This window comes from Mixophyes fleayi, chromosome 1, assembly GCF_038048845.1.
Source record: "Mixophyes fleayi isolate aMixFle1 chromosome 1, aMixFle1.hap1, whole genome shotgun sequence".
In the NCBI taxonomy this organism is placed as follows: domain Eukaryota; kingdom Metazoa; phylum Chordata; class Amphibia; order Anura; family Limnodynastidae; genus Mixophyes; species Mixophyes fleayi.
In genome coordinates this window covers 205,118,688-205,141,412 of record NC_134402.1, presented here as the reverse complement: position 1 = coordinate 205,141,412, position 22,725 = coordinate 205,118,688, and the positions used below count along the sequence as shown (strand labels likewise).

Genomic DNA, 22,725 nt, shown 5'->3' with positions numbered 1-22,725 from the left:
CAGAGAGTAGCGAAGGACTTGGAGGAAGACTAAATGCCCAGGACTGAGGGTCACCTTGGAGGAGGGATATAATGATACCGACCCATTGCTGTTCTGACCCAGAAGAGCGAGGTTTTAGCCGAAAATATAGATTACAGCTTTCCTTGAAATTGCGGAACAGTGATCTTTCTCCAGAGAAACGGTCTGGCAGGTTCAACTTAGATTCCGGAACAGATGCCGAGGAACCCTGTTGGGCTTGCATAGACCTTGCGGCTTCCTCTTGAGCAGATAGCCGGTGCAAAAGTCCTTGGACCATCTGGGATAGAGTGTGGATCTGTCCTGCGAAGACTTGAGCTGGAGAGGGGTTCGTCCCGTTACTTTCCATGAAGAATCCTCCCCAGAATTCACTGGCCGGTTATAATGTTAGGAAAACAGATTCCGGCACTAAAAATGACTGCTCAGACAAGGTACCAACGCTGGGGATCTGCACCCCAAAAAATAGATATAAACACTCGAAAAAAATGCGGTAGGTAACCAAGTCTGCCACAAAGCACTCATGCACGGTGAAACAATAGAAAAGGGTATTTATTAAAACATTCTAAAATCCACATAAAAATGGTATACACATTATAACCACATGTTGGAGATCTCAGTGCCAATTAGAACATATAACTAAGTAGGTGCACCTACACGATGTTCAAATCATCATAGATATGGTATATAACCAGTCCAGCAACTTCTGCAACCACTTGTGTTATTGAAATATAGCGCTATATATTATATGTTGCATGGAAACAATATTCCCGATGTTCGTGGAGCCACAGTTTGGAGCGTTAGATCTTAATAATGGAGGGTATCTTACATAGATGGTGACAGGATTCCAGATGGTATAGTCAAAAAAGGTATATGAAGTCTCTTACCAGATCCCTGGCATCACACGCAAGACCAATACCTTGACAGTAAATTCCGATTCCTGTGTTTTGATAAGCCTCCTTCAGTTGGAAAAAAGTGAGAGATGTGAAGTCAGAGCTCTACTCACTGTTCCTCTCCGCCCCACGTGGTAAACAACTAATAGCGCCTGGGTTCGTGCACTCCTGACGTCATTGAAGTGCGCCCCTGTCTTAGACGGAACTCTCCGAAATATGCTAGGAGATTAGCGGTAGCTGGTAAAGAAGCACTGTATGTATAAAGATGGCACTCTGTTTCATCCAACAGATACTTGTTGCTTATCAGATAAGCAACAAGTATCTGTTGGATGAAACAGAGTGCCATCTTTATACATACAGTGCTTCTTTACCAGCAACCGCTAATCTCCTAGCATATTTCGGAGAGTTCCGTCTAAGACAGGGGCGCACTTCAATGACGTCAGGAGTGCACGAACCCAGGCGCTATTAGTTGTTTACCACGTGGGGCGGAGAGGAACAGTGAGTAGAGCTCTGACTTCACATCTCTCACTTTTTTCCAACTGAAGGAGGCTTATCAAACACAGGAATCGGAATTTACTGTCAAGGTATTGGTCTTGCGTGTGATGCCAGGGATCTGGTAAGAGACTTCATATACCTTTTTTGACTATACCATCTGGAATCCTGTCACCATCTATGTAAGACACCCTCCATTATTAAGATCTAACGCTTCAAACTGTGGCTCCACGAACATCGGGAATATTGTTTCCATGCAACATATAATATATAGCGCTATATTTCAATAACACAAGTGGTTGCAGAAGTTGCTGGACTGGTAATATACCATATCTATGATGATTTGAACATCGTGTAGGTGCACCTACTTAGTTATATGTTCTAATTGGCACTGAGATCTCCAACATGTGGTTATAATGTGTATACCATTTTTATGTGGATTTTAGAATGTTTTAATAAATACCCTTTTCTATTGTTTCACCGTGCATGAGTGCTTTGTGGCAGACTTGGTTACCTACCACATTTTTTTCGAGTGGTTATAATGTTAGGCTGCTAGTGGTCAGATAACGAACCTGCAGAATGGACTGGCGGACGTCTTTCCCTATAGCAGCCGCCTTTCCTGTAGAGCTAGACGCACTCACAGGTACTCGGATGCCCCCAGGACTTAACTCCAATATAGTGTAGGTTCATTATACTAACCGCAGCGCAGGCCTGGAGACAGTACAGATGGTAAGGGATGGTCAGACCAAAGCCAAGGTCAGGGGTCACTTGCAGGGTAGAAAAGTCAGAAAACACACCAAGGGTCAGGGTCACGAGCAAATCAGCAAAATCCAAGGTTCAGACCAAAAGGTCAGAGTCACAAGCAATAAGGCAAATCCAGTAAACAGGCAAAAGGGTCAAAACAGGAGTCCAGCAGAAAATCAAGCAGGTCAGCACAAGTATCAAACCAGGACGCTATAACCGGCAGGGAGGCCAAGCCCTCCCTACCTTATATACTGACATGGGCCAATCAGGGCTTAGCCCTCTAATGATTAACAGACTGGGACTAACAAATGAGCCAACACTAATCAATTAGCCCGCAGGCAGGACATTTAGTGCATGCTGCAGCACTAGCCGGGGCACAGCGCTCAACACACTCGGCATCCGACCGTTGCCTTGGCCCGAGTAACCGGAAGTGACACCCCGGTCATCATGGCGACGGCCGGGGACGTCAGCACAGGAAGGAGGAGTCGCGGAGGTGCCCGTGGCCGCCGCGACTCCTGACAAAGTGCATATTTTCCTTATCCTTCAAACATGCTCGTCTTACCCATTCTTAAAAACTCAATCTTGTGACCCCATCTCCCTGTCTAACTACCACCCCATCTCTCTCCTCCACAGAAACTTCCCAAAGTCACCAACAATGCTTCTTTCAGCTAAATCCAAGGGCCACTCCTCCCTGCTTATCCTCCTGGACCCCTCTGCAGCCTCTGACACTGTGAATCACCCACTTCTATTGCACACCCTTCACACTACACTGTGTCCTCTGGGTCCCCCCCCCCTCCTCCCTTCCTGTAGGAGTCCCTCAGGGATTTTTAACTTGGCCCTCTGCTCTTTACACTTCCTCCCTGGGTGAACTCATCAATTCCTTCAGCCTCCAGTATCGCCTCTATGCCGACGACACCCAACTCTACCTTTCATCTCCTGATATCTCTCCTTCCCTCCTCTCTTGGATATCGAGTTGCCTCCCTGCCATGTCATATTTGATGTCTCAACATTTTAATAAACTTAACATGGCCAAAACTAAACTCATTATCTTCCCTCCCTCAAGAGTCTCCTCTTCTCCTCTGCATCACTGTTGACAACACCACCGTCTCCTCTGTTCCGCAAGTAAATTTCCTGGGCATCATTCTTGACTCCTCTCTCTCATTCACCCCCACATCCAGCCCAATTCTATCACTTCCAGCTCCACAGCATCATTCGTATCAGATCTCCCTCATTCTATCAGCTTGTCCTTTAGCCTGCAAAGCTTCAAATGCTCCTTTAAAACCCACCTACCATTTCACTGTTTCTTGAGAACAGAGCCCTCTCCTCTCCTGTTCCTCCTATTTTTATTACCTATGACTTCTGCTCACCAGCTACATTTTGCACTTCCTTCTTGGGCTCAGTGCCCCATGACTCCACTCATCCTCCATCGTCTTCACACCTCTATCAGTGGCTCTGTTCCTGTTAGTTGTGCCCACACTCATGGACACAGGTTTCAGCTTGCACCCGATTGCCCAATAAGGCTATTATTTGCAGTGTTGAGATTTGTCTATGTACTGTCCTGTAATACCAAGTACTGTTTTGTCATTTGTTCTGTGCGGCCCTGCAGACCATTTGTTGCACCTTATACATAAAGGATAATTATCTGTTGTGTGACTCACTGGAAGACCTCAGATGTTTGGGTTAGAATGGATCAGACAGGCTAATGGCTCAATACCGAGGCAGGGGGCAACCATGTCTAACCTAAACGGGGCAGTGGTTTGACCATTCACACAGATTCTTGTGGTAGGTGCCTTATCCAGAAGATAAATGCGTCTCCCAACACCAGTCTACCCATCACTTCTTAGACATATGCCAGTCAAAGGCATTGGCTGCATGAAAAGGCACCACCATTGTCCTCTCTGGCATTAATATCTACAACCGCTAACCCTTACCCTAAGGTTGACGTCCGGTCCACGCATTGCCGTTTTAAAGTTATAAATCTCGGTGTCGGGCTAAAAAGTAATGTCAATAAGAGAGGCAGCATTATCCTCCGTTACACTGAATATGAAGCTTGCCGGATATACTGTATGTCTGTGTTCTATATAAGTCTGACTTGTCACCATCATAATTTTTTTAGTAGGCATATCTGCCATTGTTCTAATTGTAGGCGGTAAAATGTACCCAACCCTAGGCCTCTAAATCAGTGTTTCCCAAGCGCAGTCCTTAAGTACCCATAACAGTGCAGGTTTTCCAGGTCATAAGTGAAATAATTAGTAACATCTGTGGATCTTTTAAAAAGTGTCAGTCAGTAATGAATACACCTGTGCTCCAGCAAAGAGATATAGAAAAGAAGCACTGTTAGGGGTACTTGAGGACTGGGTTTGGGGAACACTGCTCTTGATTGTTTCTTAACTTCAGTGTTTTCCCATACCCAACAGCTCATGTTTTCAGGATTTCTTTAATCGTGCACGGGTGACTTCGTTTACTTAGCTGCGTCAGTAATTATCCTATCTGTTCTAGAGACAGAAATCCTCAAAACAAGCTGAGAGGGGTGCATGTGGACTGGAGTCAAGAAACACTGCTGTAGATGATGTGAGAAGGCAAGACTCAGACAAGAATGTGTCTGTTGATGCTGTGTGGGCGAGATCAGCAAAAAGTATATTATGTCAGGGGGAAATGTGCCCCTTACATTGATCTTGATTAATTAATTAATCTTGTCATTGAGGCTTGAGAAGTTGCTCAAGCCACAATGGGAAGCTACCATATAAAAATGAAATTGCAGACTGTCCAGTTTCAGGCGGCACCACTTCTTCACAGGAGTTAGGCGAACTGGGGTGAGCCGAGATAGCAGACGTAGGTCAGTAGTCCAGGGACTAGGACACCATCGGCTCGATAGATTTTTAGTCGCGACACTCTGCAAGGTGTTTCATTTGCTGTGATCTGTCCCCACAGTGCCAATAACTAGGATATAAACCAATAACTAGGATATAACAGGCTACAAAATGCAGAGGTCTGACAACAGGCGACCCAACCCAATTTGAGGCAGGTGATTGTGGAAGGAAGGCAAAGGGATATCCGGTCCGTAGGATCAGGATATTGAAGCAGGTTCAAGGTAGGACAGTACTGGACATCCTGCTACTTCATCCTGATACAAGCAACGCCCCCAGTGTAGTATGTTGTAAAGACAAACATTGTTATTTTAATAAGTATTATAGCTGATTATTTTTTTAAACTATTTCACTACAAATTGCTTCTTCACCAAAGATTACTGCATACAACAGCTTCAATATGTGCATAATTCTTTGAGGAACTTATCACTGCATAATCTGGAAGTCAAATGCAAATTCTGCGTACCAGTAAGGGCAATTTGCAGATGTTCCAAATAGCTATCTTTATTGAATGCTGGTAATAGACTTGTTTTTTATACTAACCTATATTTCTTTAGATTTTACAAAATGGGGTAAAGTACCATATATACTCGAGTATAAGCCGACCCGAATATAAGCCGAGGCACCTAATTTTACCACAAAAATCTGGGAAAATTTATTGACTCGAGTATAAGCCTAGGGTGGGAAATGCAGCAGCTACTGGTAATGTGTAGATGGTACAGAGAATAGAACACGATCACTAATTAATACAATTAGTTCTAGTGAACGTGAGCATTCCACCAGTCTGCATGGAGAACACCTCTAGCATCATATATAAGATACAACAGCGTCCATTAACCAATAGTAACCACTCCAATAGGGTAATTAGTACTACTAGCAAAAAGACAGCCAATTACAAGTGTTAATTGATTCAATTAAGAGGAAAACCACACAATTATATTGCATGTATTGAAAGAAAGGAAATTTTAACAGTGATTGTTCCTAGAAGTAGATATATCCAACATCTAGTAATCAAGTTATTACATTCGGTCCGCAGATGTCCCAGTGTTGGGGGTGGTCACTTAAAATGATCCCCTCCCGGCCTCTCACGACAATAATCGATCATGCGTCCAAGTGCAGGTGGGCAGAACAGTGCATTCCCCAGACGCAGGTGGAGAAGGCACGTGTAGCCAGTTGCATCTGGTACATTCCTCACAGCGTTCAACGCTTTTCACCAGGCAGGTTTCCGTAGGGCTACTTAAGCTTCCTAATTTCCACCTCAGCCTTTTACTTACCTCTGCAGTGGAACGCAAGGCTGAGGTGGAAATTAGGAAGCTTAAGTAGCCCTACGGAAACCTGCCTGGTGAAAAGCGTTGAACGCTGTGAGGAATGTACCAGATGCAACTGGCTACACGTGCCTTGGAACGCAAGTGCGTTCCACTGCGGAAGTTAAGAGCTGAGGGACCGGAGAAAAGGTAAGTTCACTCGTCTATAAGCCGAGGGGGGCTTTTTCAGCATAAAAAATGTGCTGAAAAAGTCGGCTTATATACGAGTATATACGGTATGTGTAGATGGTACAGAGAATAGAACACGATCACTAATTAATACAATTAGTTCTAGTGAACGTGAGCATTCCACTAGTCTGCATGGAGAACATCTCTAGCATCATATATAAGATACAACAGCGTCCATTAACCAATAGTAACCACTCCAATAGGGTAATTAGTACTACTAGCAAAAAGACAGCCAATTACAAGTGTTAATTGATTCAATTAAGAGGAAAACCACACAATTATATTGCATGTATTGAAAGAAAGTAAGTTGTGCAAAATGTGTTATAAGTGTAATAGGTATTTTTTCTTAGGTATTTACTTTACAATATTTTATTCGCTGATCTTTCATCACCTGTTTTCAACCAGATCTGTCATAATCTCTTCATACGTGGTCTGTGTTTGGTTGGTTGGTACCACAGTCATCCTTTTAGTCCTGCTCTACCGTCCCTGCAGGACATTGAAGCTCAAATGGATTACCAGCTAAAACTGCAGGGCTCAGACAACAGTTTCCAGCCGTGTTTGGGTTTGATATGTGGTAAGGAATTTCTTGCCCTGCTTTTCCTAATTAATGCACGCATGTGATGAATTTCTTTTAACTGATTGGATTTTATTTTCTTTGTGTTAGGACCATACTTCCATGAAAACCAGGGAATTCAGTCTGCAATTTGTCCCTTCTGGGTCATGCCTCCAGCTGAGGTTAGTAACTTGGTCTACAGTATGGTCTTCACATGTTACCAGTTTGTTGTTTTACACATTACAATTTTATTTTCCAGCATCGGCCAAATGACTATGGGATTCCTATGGAAGTTGAAGTGACATACGCACAGGACAGCTTTCTAACCAATGACATTCTGCATGATATGGTAAATAGGTTACTATTTTTCTTAAAGGGACATATACTCAAATTTATGTGTAAACATGACCTAAAATCTTTGCACAAAATGTTTTTATAGTTTTGTTGAAGCTCAGTGAATTGTCACTTTTCACTATTCTGCTGAAATAATACCTAGTATTGCCACTAAGTACATGGCAGTGTAGTCTGCAACTTAACACTGCAAGTTTTCACAGCCATTATCCATTTCCAGAGCTGATTTGCATTTCAATAATACATTTTCTGCAATGCATTATATTACTTTTTTCCTTCAGCAGAAAGTGGAAACAGACAGTAGGTTATACAAGACAGGGCACTGGATTCCTCATCCTTATGGCTTCCCCTATGCCTTAATTATTTTCCCAGTACCCTACTTACAGCATGGTCACACAGATTTGTACCCTTAGTTTTTTTGATGTTTTAAAAAACAAAAACCAAACCAACAAATCAATGGAGCGACAGCTTCAATTATACTCTGGAGCATGGCCATCTACCCACTTCCAGTGTAGGAGTCAGGATAGTTTAGTTACCGGGCAGGAAGAGCCACATTCTCCCTTGCAGTCTGTGGTGCTCTCACAGGCCTGGACGCACTGGAGGAGTGTTTGCAATGTATTCAGTTGTTAAAGCAATGTGTTCCCATTTTGTATGGTATTTAAAGGCGATGGCTGCAATTTGGAGAAGGGGCCTTGCTGTATCCTGAAGACTCCTGCGTCAAATGACATTGATAAACATTTCCTGTGTGGGGAGTGTGCTGGATTGATGAGTGATCCCCAGCCCGCCACAGCAGCCTGTACAGTGATCACTCATCAATCCAGCCTTCCACTCATGCCTGGAAACAGGATTTTTTTTTTCTCCTATGTTTGGTCCCTACTCCATTTATAGAATGCATGTTCGAATCTCAGCAATTCACACCAAAGCCAAGGGCACTAGCCCCTAACGTTAGTGGTCTACAATAATGTCTGTGCCAAATGCCAGACTAAAAAATACCTACCTCACTCCACAGACACAGCTGCTACCCCTGCCAGGGGCTGAAATACGTGCCTTAGCCAGAATGGAGAAGGTGTGTGGAGAAAATTTGCTGGCTATCTAGTTGCCTCCTTGGCTGTGTCGACCGCTATCAGTTCTTATAGGAGTGAGTGTTACTGCTCTTCCTATAGAAAATATAGAAGTTTTCACATGGAGATTTGTTTTCTATCGAACTGAAAAATTTACCATGCAAGTTCTGAGCTTCTCTTAGAGAAGCCTTTGAAAGTTCCCCTAGGCAAAGCTGTTGTAAAGTCCCAGTCCAAACCTGAACAAATTGGCAGGTTTCTTTTTTTTTTTTTTTTGTATGGAGCACCTTGGATAGTTTCTCCTCATAACTTTTTAAATTGTACTGCACATTAAACATGAGATCTTAATAGCACTTTTTCCCCTAACCATTTTTCTGCTGAATGACAACTTTCAGTTGTTCTAGATGTCATTTCACCAATTTAGGTAATTAAAACCCCTTTACAATTACGCAGTCTTTTCTACCTGATGGTACCTATTTCTTATATGATAGAGAAGGATTCTTACAACATTTATACATTTAGTTTTTGGCTCTTTTTTGTTACTATAGGTGAAGTTCCACCAATAATTTTTAGCACTTTCCTAATCCCATTTTCATACTTGCTTTCAGGTCCTCGTTTCTATTTCTCCTGTCTCTCCAACAGTGTATATAAAACCAGTGGTCGAACTATAGCTTTAGAAGTGGCAGTATGGACATTTTAAGTGATTAGCTAGGGGCTCCCATATGCTTTAGCATAATATCTGTAAATATATATGTAATATTTAACATCACTGATTATAAATTAAAAACCAAAAACAAACAACCTTTTAAGTACCTTACAACTTTCAATGGCAAAAACTGTAGCATGCCATTATCTGGGAGTACATACTGAGCTGCATAGTATTCCTGTGATACTAGCAACAAGACTAAAAGTAGTAACCCCAGCAGTAGGAAAATAATAATTAAAGGAAAGAGACATTGGATATACACCATCCCACTTGCATAAATGACACACAGATCTGCCACACACTTTGTGCAATCTACAAACCAGGTACAGAAGTTGTGGTTATCATCATTCATCAGCAGGTATTGTTAGTCTGTGATCCCCATGCATCCGACAGAACAGCCGAAAGTCTGCAAGGAAAGCCACTGTCCTTTGATTTGAACATTTGTAACAAATGTACCTCTATTTTTCATTCACACAAGATCTGCTGAAAATAACTATTCGGTGCAGCTCTGTGCTTATAAAAATAAAATGCAGAGAGCCAGAACTTCTCATGTCACTGCTACTGCACCTGTTCTGTGACAAAAGGTGGGGTGAAGTGCCCCGCGACTGTCAAATTTTCGATGGAAGAAATGCAGACTTATCCTGCCGACTTGCAAATGCCGACAGCAGGGGCGGGCTGGACCGGTGGGCAGCGGTCCCCCGGGCCGCTCTGTCTAACGGCTGTTCGGGCCGGCCGCGCCCCCAATTCCCCCCCCGTGGATGCAATACTGGCCGAATACTACCATCTGCCGCATCACTTGTTACGAGATGCGGCTGCGTCAGCGCACAGGCAGCCGCATCATATGACACGCGATGCGGCCGTGTGTCATGTGGTGCGGTCGCCTGTGCCCCCGGGCTGCAACCTTTTTATATTGCGTAAAATCCATTTTTCTTGGGGGGACACCGGGGACATTGGTGTAGAGTAGGGACAGGGCAAACTGGCACTTTAAAACTTCTGTTAACTAAGCCCCTCCTTCCTCTCTACACCCCACTTCCTGTTAGCCTCAGTCTATGTTTAACTAAGCCCACAAAAAGCGGAGATAGAGAGAAGACAGGAACAGAGAAAAACAACGTTCTCTCAAAGCTAAGACAACATGTCAAACAGTAAGAGAAACCAGAGCATTAAAGGTGGGTGCCTGGTGTCCCCCAGTGGGCTAAGAGAAACAGATTTTACATGTAAAGTTAAAGTTTAAAAATCCTATTTTCTCTATCCTCCTTTAGGGGATATTGGGGAACATCCCAAACCCGCATCACGGGAGGGAACACTCAGAAGAAACAGCACAAAGCACCTTTGTCCCAAAACTTGCATCCTTGCATGCTAACACATTAAACTTGTAAAGCCGAATGAATGTGTGTACAGAAGACCATGTGGCCGCCCGACACAGCTGTTCACTCGAGGAACCATGGTGGACGGGCCAGACAAGAAGCACTCACAGACCTTGTAGAGTGCAACCAAACCCCAGCCCCATTATAGGCCTGACTGATTTCAGCTGTAATCCACCTAGCAATAGTCACCTTAGAAGCTGGCCATCATCACCATTTATTTATATAGTGCCACTGATTCCGCAGCGCTGTACAGAGAACTCATTCACATCAGTCCCTGCCCCAATGGAGCTTACAGTCTAAATTCCCTAACATACACGCACAGAGAGAGAGAGACCAGGGTCAATTTTGATAGCAGCCAATTAACCTACTAGTATGTTTTTGGCCAGCCTCTCGTGTGCGTCAGAGAATCATAAGATCCTTAGTCCTATACACATAAATGAGTAAGGCTCGGAGGACATCGAGAGAATGAATTGAAGCTTCGTCTTCTGAAGACCTAGACGTAGTCAGGGCAGGAATTACAATGTCTTTAAGTGAAATCTAGATACTACTTTAGGAAGGAAGGAAGACTTGGTTTGAAGACCTGCCCTGTCTTTATGAAAAACAAGAGGAGAGACTTACAAATTAAAGCAGCAAGCTCTGAAAAACTCTTGTTGCCGAAGAGATGGTCAAAAGGAAGACAGTCTTTCAAGTCAGAAATTTGAATTCCACCGTATTCAAGGGTTCAAAAGGCGGATGCTATAAAGCATTCAACACCAAATTTAAATCCCATGGTGATACTGGAGGTTGCACATAAAGTACCCCCCGAATGAAAGTGTGCACATCAGGCAGGACAGAGCTCTTCTTTGAAAGAAGATCGAAAGGACCGAAACCTCACCTTTAAGAGGCGCAAATCCGTGTCCAGCCCATCCTGCAATAACATAACCTGGATAAGAGAAAAGAAGAGGTAGGATACCCCTTATTTTCACACCAGGCTGTATATGTGCTACAGACTGATACATTTTTGCTGAACCCAGTTTCCAAGCCTGAAGCATGGTTTGTACCACACGTTTGGAAAAACCTTTAGCTCTAAGGATCATGGCTTTAACAGCCATGCCGTTAAAGCCAGACATTCCAAACTTAGATGAAGTAACTATACAACAATAAAGGAATCCCAAAATAGTGCTCCCTAACTTAAGGCAGCCTAAATACATAAACAATTGCCACTGCAATTCAAAAAACACTTATAATAGATAAAGTACAGAAGGTGCATTAAGCAGTAACCACATTCATAACATCTAGGGTATTAAGTCCATCATCAGATGTAAGTTCTTTTGATATTGTTCCACCACAAACAGGAATATAGTTATTTGTTCCTGTAGTGTGTCTCATACAGTATTAGGTGATATAATACTTGGTGTTATTTTCTCTCCGATGAACGAACGGAGTATGTATAAAACAAAAGAAATGTAGAGTCAGGGGTTAAATGAATCAACTATTAAACCTCCTCGGAAACCCCTATGGGTAGTGTAAAGAAATTATGGGTAACACCTATAAGTGATAATAGGATCCAAAGCACCACAATAAGATTCATTGAACTCACATATGAATATATGGGGGGAGGTCCACCTCGGTAGCACCCAGTTCAATCACATGAAAGTCTCCCAGAGAACCGTTGTTCAATCGATATGCAAATGGAGACAAGATCATATATGGTGCATTACCCCAGTAAAATATAAACCAATTTATTACATATATTTAAAAAACATAAAAACAAATTAGATCAACAATGTATCCTGATAAAAACGGTTGTTGTACTCCTACCAGAAAATAGGAGACGAATCAGCGTATCATATAACTCTCAAGCGGCACATCCAAATTGTAGTCCCAATCGTACACAGCTGAAGTGGATGGCTCCTATCCAGATGATGTAAGTCAGGTAATAGGAGACGGGTCAGCGTATCATATACCATTCAAATGGCACATCTGAATCACAGTCCCGATAGTTGATACCATCTTGCCCAGAACGCTCATGCAAAATGCAGAGGTCTGTTTTGCCACCAAAAGAGATTTCACTATCTTCTGCAAGGCTAGAATCTTGTCCAGAGGTAAGAACACCTGTTGTAGTCAGTAATCGAATAAAAGTCCCAAAAACTTAATCTGCTGGGATGGGTTCAACTTGGGACTTTTTGAATTTGAGTATCTAAACGTGGGATTCTAGAGTCTAGATTACTACTTGGATAAGACTGAAGTACCTCCATAGACTCTGCCTTCAAAAGAAGATCGTCCAGGTAATAATGGATGGATGATTGTAATCTGCTTGGACCTAAACAGAGCAGCAATGATCTTGGTGAAGACCCACGGGGCCGTGACCAGAAGACAGTCTCCCTGCCAACAAACCTTCAGACAGCTGCTCTGTCCAGGGTTTTACTCCCTTGTTGACCCCGCCAATGCCAAAGCAGGCCGCAGTGAGGCACCAGCCGGCACGAAAAATAGACTTAAGGCCTCAACCTTACAGTCTGTATCGTCCTTAAGAGTGGCTGGGAAGAGGGATAGTAGTAACCTTGGGCAACCTTGCAACTGAAGCATCCACACATGGAGGCGCCTCCCATTTAGCAAGAACCTCAGAAGGAAAAGGGTAACATGACTGCAGCCCACAATGCACCTGGAACTTCTGATCTGAGGAAGCCCAAGGCTCAGCCAACAAATCTTCCAGTTCGGAAGACGGGGGAAAGACAAAAGATTGCTTTTGTACACCGTCCAAAAAGAGAAGGCTCCGCACCGACAGGAACAGTCTTCTCAGGAATATCAAATACCTGTCGCACAGCCTGTATTAATCCTCCACACTGACGATCAGAATCATCCTCCTCCACCACAGGAGCATCCATGTCAGAATCCACCTCTAATTCGCCCTCCTCCTGGGAAAAACTATCAGAATCTGACTAAATTCCCTGCAGGGGTGCCACCACTCACTTGCGATTACGGGAGGATGAAGGTGTAGCAGATTGCAACATCCGCTCTAAAGGGGAGACCGAAACCAAACCTTGTACCGAGGGCACATGCTGCCATACCCAGAACAGTTCTACAGACTCCACCGCTACAGGTCCAGCAATACCTTGACTTAGCAAACCAGAATCCACCTCATTCACCACAGAGCAAGGGGGTTTAGAAGAAGGACCGCCCACACACTGAGACCGCACCAATTGAGCAAGTTCTGCCAGAGTGTTGGGAAGAGACCAAGCTCAGGCAGGCCCTGCCGAGTCAGAACCAGTACCTGCTGGGGTACACGACATACGATCTTGAGACTTCGCACAAAGCGTACGCGCCTGACTGTCCAGACGGTAACACATAGATAGAACAGTGAATAAGTGAATAATGAGTGTATAAGACAAGCAGCACACAAATCTAGTACAGAAAGTGAGTCTACAATACAACCAAACCAACCTAGTTTAAAAACAAAACCAATAAGCCCGCGCTCGGTATATCCCACATTATATATGGTACCAGCTGCTTGGCAATAAGCCCGCGCTCGGTATATCCCATATTGTATGTGGTACCAGCTGCGTGGCAATATAAATGCCCATATATGTATACAAAACATAAGCGCAGGCTTATTTTTCTCTGGTTTTGTTTTAAAATATTGCCTTTCTGTCATAGCAGCTGTCCATCAAGCCTATTTAAGGCACATTTTGGTGTGGCTCACAAGCCAGCCTTTGCTAGATGTAAACCCCTATACCTGGGAGGTGAGTGCATCTGATTTTCACTGCATTTTAATGGTGTTTAAAGCATATAGGTCAGTGTAGGACCTGCATATAATGAGGTACCCTTGACGTGGGATGCAGGCTTAAGTCTTTTGATCAAAATATGAACTAATACCTCATGTTTTCATTTTGTTAGACACATACAGATATGCAGTTTAAAGGATAAGCGCTGACAACTGTTTTTTTGTTTTGTATACATATATGGGCATTTATATTGCCTCGCAGCTGGTACCACATACAATATGGGATATACCGAGCGCGGGCTTATTGCCAAGCAGCTGGTACCATATATAATGTGGGATATACCGAGCGCGGGCTTATTTTTCTCTGGTTTTGGTATGTTATCCGCTCACCATGAGCATGAGATAGAAATTCCTACTCTCTAGCTAGCGCCGTCTCCCCTTCTCCAATTGTCACGCTGGAGGGGAATTTCCACACTCACCTACAATACTAGGTACACTCGAGATCCTTCGTACCAAGATAATTGAAGATATATAGATGGATGTGAGCAGTCTGATCAATAACCCACTCCAATAAGACAGAAATGGAAACGGCTGCCAATGGTGTAGCTACGTCTTTTTGTCTCATAACACAATATCAGCGGGGAGATATCCAGAATCACCCATAGTGTTAGGTTCACTCTGAGATACTTAATTGTGTACTGGGTCATGCAGTGTAGTGCGTTGGCTTGGAGAGCAGCCACTCTGGGCTGCCGAACAGATATAAAATTAAAGCTGCTGTTGCTTGCCCAAGCCGGTAAGATTGTTACTGGAGGCAAGTGGGACGAAGATAAACTTTCACCCAATGTATGTTAATTACACAGTAGGGCTGTGGTATAGGTAAATATTTTAATTTAGAAAATCTTTAAAATATATTAAGAATTTTTTTACGTATATATCATAATATGCCAAACCACTTTTCATGTTTAGCGATGTGCTTGTTTTCACAGGTAAGGACTTTATTTCTAGATCTACTAATTAGTTTTATCTTCTTTTGGCATACTTGAATAAATATATTGTATAGGCAATAAGAGGGGAGCCAAGGAATCTCTTTTGCATAATTGGTCCCTTAATTACTTTAACACAGTGCAACCTCAGTTATTACCTCAAACTCTAATCATGTAGTTCTTGAGTATTGGGATGAAAATATATGTAGTTTTCACATGCAATGACTGTGTTGTAAGACCCAAGGACAAATGTGCACATTATAAATGTTTTCATGCACAACTCTTTATGGTGGAATTAAGAGTTGACACAGTTGTAGCATTGGACATATTTTAGCACCAACTTCAACATTTGGCATGACTTCTAGTCTGTATTACACATTTTTTTTACAGACACAATAATGTATGTGGATTGGGAGAAGAGGTTCTAGAAGCAAAGTGATGATGTTCAATTTATTTTAAACAATTTATTCTTTCAACATGGTTTCTTTATTTTTGGTCATTATTCATTTTTAGATATTCTTTAAAATAACCAAAAGGTCTGGTGGATGTCCCCTGCACATTAGAATGGATAGATCTAGTGTTATATAGATTTTGAAACACATCAGGTGTTTCAATATGAACCTTAACATTGTATTGGAACACTAAAGATTTTTGTCAGTATGTGATTTCAAACCATATTCCAATGGTTTGCGCTTTTAATCCTCACTTCATGAATGTATTACACAAACGCACCTCGGCACTGCATTGTGCATATTACAAGATACATGTTTAAATTTCAAGCACCGCAGCATACTAAACATTGAATGCAAATAATTAATTTGAGTTTCAAGCAATGGATGCTCAAAGATCATGGGGCCATAGCAAGGAACTACATTCTTAAATATGTAAGGGGGTAACAATTTTTATGCTACATTTCAGACTGAACTCACTCCACTCTTAGAACAGTTGTATAATGCAGGCACTCGCCAGGGGAATTTTCCGTCAGAGATGCTAGAATCACGTATTGTCACGATTCCCAAGCCGGGCAAGGACCCAACCCAATGCCAGAACTACAGATCAATCGCCCTTCTTAATACAGATATAAAAATAAATGCCAAACTGATCGCTAATAGGCTTAGCCCCCTCATCCCAGCCTTGATCCATCCAGATCAAGTAGGCTTTGTCCTCGGTCGACAAGCATCGGACAATACCCGTAGAACTATCAATAATATAGAACAGGCCAATAAATATCACCATGAATTGTTAGTCATGTCATTAGACGCGGAAAAGGCCTTCGATAGGCTACATTGGGGCTATATGGGGAAGGTCCTTGCTCGGTTTGGTTTTTCTGGTGAAATACTTCAATCTATATTAGCTTTGTATAGGGGCCCCTCCGCAGCGGTTTATAGCAATGGTTTCATGTCAGATAAATTCACACTCTCTAACGGTACTAGGCAGGGCTGTCCCCTTTCGCCTCATTTTCCTTTTAGCTATTGAACCCCTGGCTGAGCAAATTAGGCAACATCCTCAACTTCCAGGCATCACTTTAGCCACAACCACCCACAAACTATGCCTATTTGCAGATGACATTTTGCTATATGTGACTTATCCGGAGACCTCTCTGCCACTCTTACATGACTTGCTACAGAAATTCGAAAGAGTTTCCTATTACAAACTCAACACGTCCAAAACAGACGCCCTCCCTATCAATATAGCAGATTCTCTCCTGGTACGACTCAAGGCAACCTATCCATATTCTTGGAGGTCCCTTTCTATGCCCTATCAGGGATTATGATCACTCCCCTTCTAGACTACCTGATTGAGGCTAATTATACTCCATTGTTGGTACAACTAAATGCTTTAGTAAAATCGTGGCAATATCATGAGGTCTCCTGGCTGGGCAGGATAGCCGCGTTTAAAATGTCCCTCTTACCCAAAATGATGTACCTATTTAGGACTTTGCCTTTTAGGCTGCCCAAAAGCTATATGGATAAACTACGTAGTCTACTTACCTCCTATGTGTGGAAGGGTAAACCACCTAAACTCTCCCATACTACTATGTCCCGCCCAAAAAAGACAGGGGGTCTTGCCTTACCGGATCTGTTAAAATACCAGGAAGCAGCCATTTTAGCTCAGCTCCGAGATTGGTCCCTTCCAGGTTCCCACAAACCTTGGGTTGACCTGGAGAGGGGCCTTAATCATGCATTCCCATTAGCTGATCTTCTTTGGATTCCCAGGTCCTGGAGACCCACTCAGGCCACCCTACCACGTCTCACGAGCGATGCCCTTATAATTTGGGACAAATTTCTAAAGACATCTAATCTCGTCTCCCTCCCTACCTCTAATCTCTCTCTCCTTGCTTTAGCTAAACTCATACCTAATTTAAATCTATCCTTGTGGTGTTCAAGGGGCATTACTAATGTCAAAAAGTTTCACTCTGATACATTGCTACTGTCTTTCTCTGACTTGAGGGAAAAATTCCAAATCCCTAACCAGGATTTCTATAAATATCGCCAAGTGAGGCATTGGTTACATTCAGTGTGCACACAAGACACCTCCCTACAACACCCACCAACCCTCTTCCTTTCCAGACTCTCAACTGGAACCAACAAGGCAGCTATATCTCCTTCTGGTACACTCACCTCAACATAAGTCAGCAGGCGGTGAAGGCCCCCTCACAATTAGCATGGGAGAGAGATCTTGGCTGGGAATTTGAACCGGATCAATGGAATAGAATTTACCAGAGTGCCCATCGAATGTCGAAGTGTTTGAACCACACGGAGATGCTCTATAATCTGCTCCACAGACTTTATATGACCCCAGTTAGATTGCAAAAAATGTGGCCAACCCAGACTAGGGCCTGTTGGCGTGAATGTGGGGAAATAAAGGACATATTCCACGTTTTCTGGAGCTGCCCTGTGGCACGTGCACTCTGGGCAGAGAGCTAAGGTCATCCGAACTCTGATCCCTAATACTCCAGAAGTAGCACTTCTACACCTTTTTCCTCCACAAGTTTTATCGGGGGATCGGTATGTCATAGGCCACATTTTTATAGCTACCCGTGCGGTGATAGCCCAAGCATGGAAATCAACTACGTTACCCTCCATAGCTAAAATAATCTCTAAGGTCCAGCTAAGCTGTGACATGGAAACCATGGGAGTACCTTACACCTCTTCTGCCTCCTCTCCCCACATCAAATGGTTTGATTGGAATCGATATGTCTCCAAAACGTCAGTTTAATCAATCATTTTGAAGCCCCCCCATAATCCGTCACAGTAATACCTGGAAGTGGTTTCCCAGGCTACGTATTCAACAATTTGTAATTTGTTAAGATGTTGGGATTTGTACACTTTTTGATGCTACTGATATGTATCGATTTGTACTGCCTCACTTTCTCCTCCCCCTCTTCCCCCTCACCCCCTTTGTTCTTTAAAATGTATACTTTTTTTGTGTGTACCCTGTAATTAAAAGCTTTAATAAAAATTGTTGAAAAAAAATAAAAATAAATAAATATGTAAGGGGGTATTTAATTTAGCTCTTCTGCCATATTCCCTAAGGTACCAAACTTCTACATTTTGTTACCTGTGCCTTGTTTTTTTGGCTTTCTGCTTTCCTCTACTTGTGGCTAGCTACAGCATCATATACTAATCTGCAGTAGGTAATATCTCACCCCGGTTCTATCTTCTCACCTAATGACATGTATACCCGTGATCTATCATCATTTTGAGTCAACAATTTTGTTATTTCCACGTATGGTGTTCATATTTTTGGAGGGAGTGTTTATACTTTCTCCAAGTTTAAAAGACTGGTTATAAATACTCTACCCTACTTTACAATCTGAAAAAATAAATAAATTATATTCTATTGATGTTATTTTGATCCTCCCTCCCATGCATTTATACCTGTTTTAATACATTTTTTAAATAAATTATTTGGTATTTTAGGGTGCTGTAGTTTATTCTGTGTGTAAGGCAACGACTCTAAAAATAATCTTTGTTCTGTTTAAACTATTTGTGTGCCATTCCGGCCTATCCATTACATAAGTTAAAATCCATACTGTACAGCTGCCTTGAGGGCAATACTAATGCCATGTGTAAAAAGAAAGGAATTTGACTGCTAGCATAGAGGTCTCAGGTTTACGAGATATGCGTTAAACTTGTCAGACAAATTTTAGCATTTGTATATAAAATAGTGACAAAGATATCTTAAGTCTTTGAAACATTATATGTGTATTATACGGTTTATAAAACAGTCAGTAAAGTTGGTGATACTCTTGCTGTTCTATAGATCCTGCTGGTTGAGTTTTATAAGGGAGGACCAGATCAAACTACATTCCAGAACATATGGAATGAAGAGAAGACTTTCCTGGACAAAATAAAGGTACCAGACCTTATACAAACAAATACAGCCAACAGTTTTCACAGTATTTTCAGACATTTAATACTTATAATAAAATATATTTAGAGTAAATATTTTAAAATATACATAGTGTGCTCTACATCCATAGCTACAAAAATATATTTAAAAGTCATACAAAACACAACCATTTGGTTAATCTTCTCTTGCAGGGGTCTTTGGCAAGCCGAACTCCCAAGGACCCAGGATTTGAGACTGTTCTGGAGCAAATTTACATGCTGCTCACACAGCTGGGCTAAAATTCTCCAACCTGCAATATTCTTCTAATTTCTCTTACCACAGAAAACGTATTGTCAAAATTCTTGTAAACATTAAATACATACATGAATTTGAAAATAGTATCAGATTTAGACATGTGGTGTAACCTGTAATATGTAGAATAAATTTGTGTTTGACGATTAAGTGTAGAGTATCCGTTACAATGTTGGACATAACATTATGACCTCTTTGAGTGTTCTTATGGAGTTGTCTGCCCCTTTGGTCCAGAGGTCCAAAATAATTCAGAGAAGGCCAATAATTCACGTGCGCCAACAACTTCATACCACACCTAATATGATTTCATACCCATCTCTTGCCCCTAGACCAGAACTCCAAGTTATTGTGTTGTGAGAAGATTACACAAGAATAAAACAGAGATAAGGACTAGGGAGGAGATGAGGAATTTACAGAAAGGAGAAAAAAATAATGTAACATTACAATTCATTGCATAGTTTACCATTCACAGAAATCCCTTATTAATCATTTTAATACAATTGTATATTTAAATCGGTGGTAGTCAGCATATTGATGCTGACCACACCGACAAGACTTACCACGACATCCTGAGTCCGGACGGCTGCTTCCTGACGAGCATCCATTAGGACTCTTCTGTCAAGCGACTTGAAGCCATCCCGAAAAAAGAAGACGTTGGCGGGACTTGATCACGTCACTAACATAGGCGAGGCTGTTAACGGTGCTCTTAAGGGGGCAATGTAACTATGCGGCCATGTACAATGTACAACCCTTTGTAAAGTATTGTACTGGCCATCTGCATCTTTTATCTTCGGGATGGTTTAAAGTTGCTTGACAGAAGAGTCGCGATGGATCCTCGTCGAGAAGTGGCCGTCCGGACTCAGGATATCGTGGTAAGTCTTGTCGGTGCAATCAGCACCGTTATTCCGTACCCCACCCATCTAAATATCACTTGACATGTCAGAAAAAATAAAAAAAACAACAAAAGATTAGATTGCCTTCTGATAAATATGCATGCAGGTAGGGCTAATATGCATTTAAAACAAAAAACTTGATCCCCACTGTGCTTTCAGGAGGGTTTAAAGGCCAGATACATCCTACGTTTCCACTCAACACCATTAACCTTCAAGGAATAGCAGTACAATTTTCATTTATGGCATTTATTTTTATGTATAAGTCACAGTCAGGGTTATAAATACATTGATGTATGTACATAAGGACATCTTGAAAAGATGCACAGCTGGTTCCAATTGAAGAAAAGCACTAGAAAACATATTTTAAAGTGCAAGAGACTTGTTTAAGATCACATGTGGTGTTCCATGAAATATCTATTACTGTCCAAGTAAATAAGGGGATGAAAAGCCCTTGCAGCAATGTGGTTGGAGCAACCATGGAAATAGAGGTTGGTAAATCATTGTACAATGACACAAGTTAAGTCAGATTTGGAGGCTATCAAGCCTAAGTTTATGCAACTTGACAGGTTAAACACTAAAGTTATGAATACAAAAATAACATAATATAACATAGTATATAAAGGTTACATATGTTTAGGTTTATATGAACTGGATAGACTCTCTTCAGAGACTAACAAGTTAAAAGAAATATAAAAATACAAAAGGCCTAATCTTCCCTCGCATACTTTAGCTGTAGCGTGCAGATCTGCCTCTACAATAGAGGCTTAATCACTGTAAAAGTTATACAGTGTTATCATTCCGGAGATATGATTTACTATTGTAAACGTTTTAGTGTTCTGAGAGTTAGGTGCATGTAATGAATCTCTCAAAGAATAGTTCTAAAGAGTTTTAACAGAAGAGAGATGGACGGAGTCAAGTTTTTAGCTGGTGTTCTTAAGCTAAAGCACCATAAGATTATATCAATCCTTCTCTTCGAGATTTTGGAGGCGTCCACAACAGAGAGGAGAAATGTAAACAGCGCTCCAGTGTTTTGGTCCTTAATTATAAGTGAGAAGGTTCGATAACAAGTTCCTCTACCAGGGAAATAATCAAGTCCTCACTGAGGTAATGGAACCAGTATCTCCACATAGTTGAGGGGGAAAAATCCTGACTGCCCATTGATCATGCCTTCATACCAGTTCTCATCAATCTGATTGGTCAGAGTGATGATATCACCTTCACGGAATCCAAGTTCTCCATCATTCTCAGGTTCAAAATCATACAATGCTTTACAGCATGGCTGATCTGGCGGAGCTGTTAAGTAGCAATGACAGACAAGAAAGATAATAAATAGAACAAAGAAAAAAAGTTTGTTCCTGTTCATTAATAACCAGGGTTGATTATATCACCACACCACATTTTCAAAATAAGTGTTTTTTACTCACTGAAGCTGTGGTTGCTTGCTGTTCTAGCTGGTTTTTCTGATCGGAAAGAGGATGAGACTAGCAGAAACCAAAAAAAGACAATTCTGAGTTATACAGTTTTAATAGAGCTTGAAAAAATACCTAGGGGTATATTTACTAAACTATGGGTATGAAAAAGTGGAGATGTTGCCTATAGCAACCAGACTCTAGCTGTCATTTTATAGAATGTACTAAACAGATAACTAGAATCTGGTTGCTATAGGCAACATCTTCACTTTTTCAAACCCGTATTTTAGTAAATCTAGCCCCTTGTTTTATTTTTGAACCCTTGACTGACCGAGTTCTTTTATTACCCATAGTCCACATGTGCTGCAAGATATGCTTTTGTTTAATATTTAGTACTGCAGCACCTTAATTGTTAACTTCATGAATGAATAGTCTATTGCAGTACACCTATGCAACATGCACAGTAAAATGTTTAAAAACAAATGTATTTAACTATAATGCATTAAAACTTGGTCTAGTGGGGTCTAGATGTTGTATTGCAGCGTGGCCACTCCAGGGGG

General features: G+C 41.8%; 2 protein-coding genes across 6 annotated transcripts in view; one reads left to right on the top strand and one right to left on the bottom strand.

Annotated features, from left to right (window-relative positions):
- The window catches only part of MPND (MPN domain containing), an 81,738-nt gene extending 61,725 nt beyond the window's left edge, over positions 1–20,013 (top strand). For both annotated transcript variants that reach the window (XM_075204800.1, XM_075204799.1), the window contains exons 9-13: positions 6,907–7,075; positions 7,166–7,236; positions 7,314–7,403; positions 19,483–19,575; positions 19,764–20,013. In XM_075204800.1, the coding sequence (XP_075060901.1) occupies positions 6,907–7,075; positions 7,166–7,236; positions 7,314–7,403; positions 19,483–19,575; positions 19,764–19,850 (510 nt within the window). In that variant the 3' untranslated portion in view covers positions 19,851–20,013. The remainder of the gene's footprint in view (positions 1–6,906; positions 7,076–7,165; positions 7,237–7,313; positions 7,404–19,482; positions 19,576–19,763) is intronic.
- A 973-nt stretch (positions 20,014–20,986) lies between these two features.
- The window catches only part of SH3GL1 (SH3 domain containing GRB2 like 1, endophilin A2), a 183,475-nt gene continuing 181,736 nt past the window's right edge, over positions 20,987–22,725 (bottom strand). For all 4 annotated transcript variants that reach the window (XM_075204803.1, XM_075204801.1, XM_075204802.1 and 1 more), the window contains 2 exons: positions 22,181–22,237; positions 20,987–22,049 (listed from right to left, as the gene is read on the bottom strand). In XM_075204803.1, coding sequence (XP_075060904.1) covers positions 21,853–22,049; positions 22,181–22,237 — 254 coding nt within the window. In that variant the 3' untranslated portion in view covers positions 20,987–21,852. The remainder of the gene's footprint in view (positions 22,050–22,180; positions 22,238–22,725) is intronic.